The 6,337-nt window shown below is 42.0% G+C and overlaps 1 protein-coding gene across 2 annotated transcripts in view; it reads left to right on the top strand.

Annotated features, from left to right (window-relative positions):
• The first annotated feature begins 5,343 nt into the window (after positions 1 to 5,343).
• Mccc1 (methylcrotonoyl-CoA carboxylase 1 (alpha)) overlaps positions 5,344 to 6,337 on the top strand; it is a 46,399-nt gene continuing 45,405 nt past the window's right edge. The window contains exon 1 of one of the 2 annotated variants that reach the window (XM_013513582.1): positions 5,344 to 5,458. In XM_013513582.1, coding sequence (XP_013369036.1) covers positions 5,417 to 5,458 — 42 coding nt within the window. In that variant the 5' untranslated portion in view covers positions 5,344 to 5,416. The remainder of the gene's footprint in view (positions 5,459 to 6,337) is intronic. The other variant, XM_013513583.1, reaches the window with a different exon arrangement.

The following is a 6,337-nucleotide window of genomic DNA, read 5'->3' as shown; positions in this document are numbered from 1 at the left end:
AATCATGATTAAAATACCAATACCATACCTCACAAAATTAGAGAAAACAATACTGAAATTCATTTGGAGCCAGAAGAGATCTAGACTAGCAAAAGCAATTCTGGGCCACAAAGGCAAGACTTGAAATTATATTACAAAGCTACTGGGATTAAAACAGCATGGTACTGGCAAAAAAACAGACCTAAAGGTCAGTGGAATAGAGTAGAAGATGAAGAAACAATTCCAGACGTACTCAGCCACCTTACATTTGACAAAGGAGCCAAACACATTCACTGGAAGAAAAATAACCTGTTTAATAAGTGGTGCTGAATAATCTGGCTTTCCACATGCCAAAGATTAAAACTGGGCCCATATCTTTCACCATGCACTAAACTAAAATTGAAATGGATCAAAGCTCTAAATATTAAAACAAAAACACTAAGTCTGGTGGAAGATAGATTAGGTAGATATCTTGAAGACATTGGGATAGGCAAATGTGAACAAAACCCTTATCACATGGGCGATATCACAAAGAATCAACACCTGGGATCTCATTTTATTAAAAAATGTTTGCACAGCAAGAGGAACCACCAACAGAGTGAAGAGACAGCCCACAGTGTTGGAGAAAATTTTTGTCAGCTGCTCCTTGGCAAAGGACTAGTATCTAGAATATATAAAGAACTAAAAAATCAACCCCCCCCCATTTAAAGACCCAATCCAAAAATGGCCATCTGGAAAGGCACAACATCCTGGTAATTCTGCTTCCCGAATGTTTCTTCCCATTTCTTCCTGCCCTCTCTCACCTGCCCCTTAAGTCAGACCACTGTCATTTCTTGCCTGGGCCAATGCTGAACTAGCTCCTAAGTAATCTCCCTCCTTCTACTCTTGAGCTCCCTCCAGTGATCCATTTTCTGCATCTCAGCTAGACTGAGTTTAAACTAAAAATGTGGTCATATTTCTTCTCTACTGCTTTGAATACCTTTATGTGACCTACCAGCTTAGGAATAATTTAAAAGGCAGTTCATACTTAGTGTCGATGAAGGTTAATACTCAGTGTTGGTTAGAAATTGGTATGCTGAACCAGGTGTGCTGGTGCACATCTGTAATCCCAGCACTTGTGAAGCTGAGGCAGGAGGATCACCATGCGTTTGCAGGCAGCCTCAGCTACATAACTGAGTTCAAGGCCAGCAAGACCCTGCCCCAGATACCAAACAAAACAAATGAACAAACAAACAAAGCAAACAAAAAAAGAAATGGGTGTGCTGATGGACATGTATATTGGTAAAACTATTTTAGGAGCATTAAAATGTGTATATCCTTTAGCCCAAGACTGCAAATTGTCCTGCAGGTATGTGTCCCAGAGCTGGGCTCACATATGTGTGCAAATACAGGTATGTACAAGAATGTCTACCTCAGCCTTGCCCACACCCAGCTTTTTTGCCATTACAACCTCAGCACATGTGAAGAGGTTAGTGATTAAACGAGCCATGCAACCTCCACACAGGAACATCATAAAACATTACATACAGTGAGGTTAGCATGTGTGTACTAGCAAGGAAGCAGCTCCCAAAGCATACTTCCAGCGAGAAAAGCAGTACAGAAGATGATTACATAGTGATTCTATGTGTGTGAAAAGAAAAGAAAATAAAAAATGTGTTTCCATAAATATATATGAATAAATAGGAATATAGATATGGAAAAATATGTCCCACACTGGGCATAGTGAAAGTTATGTACAGAAGAGAATTGTAGTTAGGGGGGTGTCAGAGGGCTGCTTTGCCTTTATATGACTGCTCACATTCCTGTTGTTTTTTAGACAGGGTCTCATTATGTAATCCAGGCTGGCCTCAAACTCACAGCAGTCCTCCTGCCTCAGCCTTCCTAGTGCTGGAATCACTGGCATGTGTCACCATGCCTGGCACATTCTTTAAAAAGTGAATGAATTCATGTTTTCTGAAAATAAAAGTAAAAAGATTTTTTTCCCCCATTCACCTTATATATTCCCTTAGGAGAAAATCTAAAGCTTTGTAGCACACCCCTTCCCCACCAAGGGCCTCCCTGTGAATTCTGCCCTACTGTCATGTAGCCGATTAGGGATTAGATCTAGAATGTTCCTCCAAGCCTCTTGTGTTCAGGGCCGGGGCTTTTGGAAGGTGAGGATTCGGGAGGGCAGTGGACTAGCCCGCAGACACACTCGGGCTGATTTACTGGTAGGAGGCCTGTTTAGAGGTGGGTTACAGGGGGACCTAGCAGGGTAGATCTCCCTCCGCAGCTGCCCCTTGCTCGCTCTGCTTCCTGCCTCCCAGGCTGCGAGCGGCTGTCCTCGGCCCAGGCCCTCCTACCAGGAAGTCTCTATGTTTGAGCCTGTCAACCACAGACTGGAACTTCTGAAACCCTGAGCCAAGATAAACCTCTCCTTTAAATTGTAGGTGTAGGGCTGGGGATTTAGCTCAGCGGCAAAGCGCCTGCCTGGCAAGCACAACGTCGTGGGTTCGGTTCCCGGTACCGGAGAAAAACCAAAAAAAAAAAAAAAAAAATTGTAGGTATAACATTTGTGCCTCCTCAGCCGGGTACAGTGGCACACGCCTGCAATCCCAGTGCTGGGGAGGCTGAGGCAGGAGGATCACGCAAGTTAGAGGCCAGCCTGGGCCACATAGTGAGTTCAAGACCACCCTGAACTACGTGGCAAGATCCTATCTCAAAAATGAACAAACAAACGAAACCTATTGTGCCTCCCCCGCAAGGAAAGTGACTGAGGCACAGCCTCATCTCTGGTACCTTGGTCCCTTGCTCACCGCGTTCCAGCTCCACAGTCTCCATCGGTTCCTCAGACAGGTCAGGTTTTCTCCCAGCTCGGGAGCTTGCTATGTGATGTTTCCTCTGCCGGGGGGCTCAGCCCAGCGCTGTTCTCAGCTCCACGTTCTCCCTCCACGTTCTCCCTCCACGTGTCGGCTCTGAGGGACCTTCGCGGACTTTCCGGGCTTGTCCTGGCCACTTTTCGACCAGATCTGGCCTTCCTCTAAATCCATCCTGTGCTTGGCTTTCCCTCTGGGATTTTAGGACCGCTGTGGGCAGGTGTGTGAATGCTGCGTGTCCCTGCCTCTCGGCAGGCCCATGTCAGGTTTGCTGCTATACGGGCAGCTCCTACCCCCAAGACGCGGCACATAGTACGTGTTCAGTAAGTCTTGGAATGAATGTTTTCTCTCTCTCTGCTTCTAGAGATGGTATGACTTATATGAAAGTTTTAAGGGACGACATAAAATAATTCACAAATGTGTAAAAGAAACGTAACTCTAATAATTATATAATACTTTAGTAAACTTTATAAGTTTTTCTTGCTACATGTATCAGTTGTATATTTTGTTTCTGTTTTCAAGATGTAGTTGTTTTCAAGATTTTTCTCATTAAATACACCTAATTTGTTATTGTTGCTAAAAATACCATGGTGAATACCTGTTGCTTTCTAGCCTAAAATATTTTAATTTCACTCCAGTGTGTGGCTCATATATGAAATCAAATTTTGGCATCTTCTTCATGGAGAAGATTCCAAACTGGTTTGTTTTTAGATGTAAACATATGGAGCTGGGTGTAGTGGCACACACTTCTAATTCCAGAATTTGGGAGGCTGAGGCAGAAGGATCACTGCAAGTTCAAGGCCAGCTTGGGCTAGAAAGTGAGTTTAAAGCCAGCCTGAACTACATAGCAAAACCCTGTCTCAAAAAAAACCAAAACAACAACAAAAAAAAAACCGGACAGAGACAGGCACTTATATTTCTGCTTCTCAATTCTTACTTTGTCCTTGGGGACCGACATTTTTATTTAGAATAATGAAGTGACCCTGAAGCACCAGCTGTATCATCTTTTAAGCATGTAATATTTCTATTTTTAAAAATGTTTATTGAAAAGCAATTATACTTCCACTTCATGGTAACAAACAAAAATGAAACACATTGGTTATAAGAGTTTTAAAATATAAAATAGTGATAAATCTCACCACAAAATTTATAAGACTTATATACAAAAAACTAGAAAACATTACAGAGAAGTTAAAAATTTCAAGAAACGTTTTAAGGTGAAACATTTGAAACTAAGAATTTTCTATGAAGATCAAAAAGACTTAAAATCATTAAAACAATTTTGAAAAGGAAGAAAAAATTTTGGAAGGCTAACATGACATTACTTCCAGAATTAATATGCATTTTTGGTCTTTTTTGAGATAGGGTCTCGCTATGCAGTTCAGGCTGGCCTTGAGCTCACTTTGTAGCCCAGGCTGGTATGGAACTCAGAATAATCTCCTGCCTCAGCCTCCCAAGTGCTGAGATTACAGGTGTGTACCACCATGCCTGGTTAATATACATTTATAGTGTCTTATGTACTCTTTCAGCTTCTTATACTAGGGAGACAATGTGATGCTTGCACATAGGAGTCTAATTTATTTCACTTGTAAGTATGGACTTGAGTTGTGTCCATTTACCTATAAAAGTCTCCAGTTTATCCTTGTTTATGGCTTAGTAATACTCCATGGTATAAAAAAACCCACATCTTTTTTATCCATTCCTTGGATGATGGGCATTTGGGCTGTTTCCAAGATTTTGCTATTACAAATTGTGCTGCTATAAACATGGGTGCACATATGTTACTGTGGTATGATGTTTTTAATTCTTCTGGGAAAAGACCCAGAAGAGGAATACCTAGGTCAAATGGGACCTCCAATCCTAGTTTTCTGAGGGATGTCCACACTGATTTCCACAGTGGTTGCACCAGTCTACACTCCCAGCAGCAATGGAGAAGGGCTCCTTTTTCCCCACAGCCCCTCCAGCATTTGTTGTTGGTTGATTTCTTTATAATAGACAGTTCATAAACTCTTTGCCTACACCAATGTCTTGAAGAATTTTACCTATTCTATCTCCCATCAGATTTAATGTTTCTGTTTTAATATTTAGATCTTTGACCCATTTCAAATTTACTGCATGGTGAAAGATATGGGTCCACTTTTGATTTTCAGCATGTGCAGAGCCAGTTTTTCCAGCAACATTTATTAAAGAGTCTAGCCTTCTTCCAGTGAATATGTTGGCACCTTTGTCAAAGATAAGGTGGCTGGGGATGTCTGTGTTGTTTCTGCATCTTCTAATCTGTTCCACTGATCCTCAGGTCTGGGTTTTTTTGTTTGTTTGTTTGCTTGCTTGTTTTTTTGCCAGTACCATGATGCTTTTATCACAGTAGCTTTATAGTATAATTTCAAGTCAGGAATTGTGACACCCCCTGCCTTGCCTTTGCTGTCCAGAATTGCCTTTGCTATTCGAGTTCTCTTCTGGTTCCAAATGGATTTTAGGATTGTTTTCTCTAATTCTGTGAGCTAAAGCATGTAATATTTCTTACACAGGCAGATGAAGCCTATTCCATTGGCCCCGCCCCCTCTCAGCAGAGCTACCTCTCTATGGAGAAAATCATCCAAGTGGCCAAAATCTCTGCTGCACAGGTAAGAATTTGGAGATACTTGCAAAGCAGAAGGAATGTTTTGTACGATTTACCCAAAGTTACTTATTTGTAAAAACCATTTTCAATTTTTAGCTACAAATTTTACATTTGACTTTTGAGTTGTCGCTGAAAATTTGGAATGTCCCTTCCTCAGCCTCTCTACCTTCCTACTGAACCCTGTGTACCTAATTGATTGATTGATTGATTAACTGATTGACTGATTGATTGAGAAAGTGTCTCACTTTGTAGCCCAGGCTGGCCTTGAAATCTCAGCAATCCTCCTGCCTCAGCCTCTGGGGCTGGGATTATATGTGTGTGCCACCCTGCCCGGCATCCCTTTGTACTTTAGGTCTTTGGGGAAATGAGTAGAGGGAGGGTCTAAACTGTAAATTAAAACTAAGAGTTCAGCTCTTCTACCTTTAAAAGCCAATGCTAGGAACATCAGACGCTTTGGGAGAATTAGACGGTGTTCTAAATTATAAAGTAAAAAACAATGAAAAGAGAAATATTTTCCCCTTTGATTTCTAGTCTCATTCTGGGATTACAGGTGTACGCTCACTAGGCCTGGCTGCCCATTCCTTATTAAACTATAATAATGTTTTTGTACCACCCCGTGCTTATTTCACCTCCTGTGCACTTGATTACCTGGTTTCACCTGCCTCAAATCGTCTTTTCCCTCCCCCGTGTCTTCTCTCAGCCGGCACTGATGCTCTTCCTTGCGCGCTCTTGTAAACATGGAGGGGGCGGTGAAGAAGCAGACACAGTTCCTCCCCTCGGGGCTACACTGTAGTAGGTGAGACAGGCAGGAAGCATGGTAAGCAGGTGAAACAGGAGACGAGAATGAGGCCTGGGTAGGAGGTCGTTTTTATTTTTTATTTTT

This window comes from Chinchilla lanigera, unplaced genomic scaffold (assembly GCF_000276665.1).
Source record: "Chinchilla lanigera isolate Chin_1 unplaced genomic scaffold, ChiLan1.0 scaffold00019, whole genome shotgun sequence".
Classification (NCBI taxonomy): Eukaryota; Metazoa; Chordata; class Mammalia; order Rodentia; family Chinchillidae; genus Chinchilla; species Chinchilla lanigera.
The sequence above is the reverse complement of the archived record's forward strand: the minus strand, read 5'-3'. Positions and strand labels throughout refer to the sequence as shown.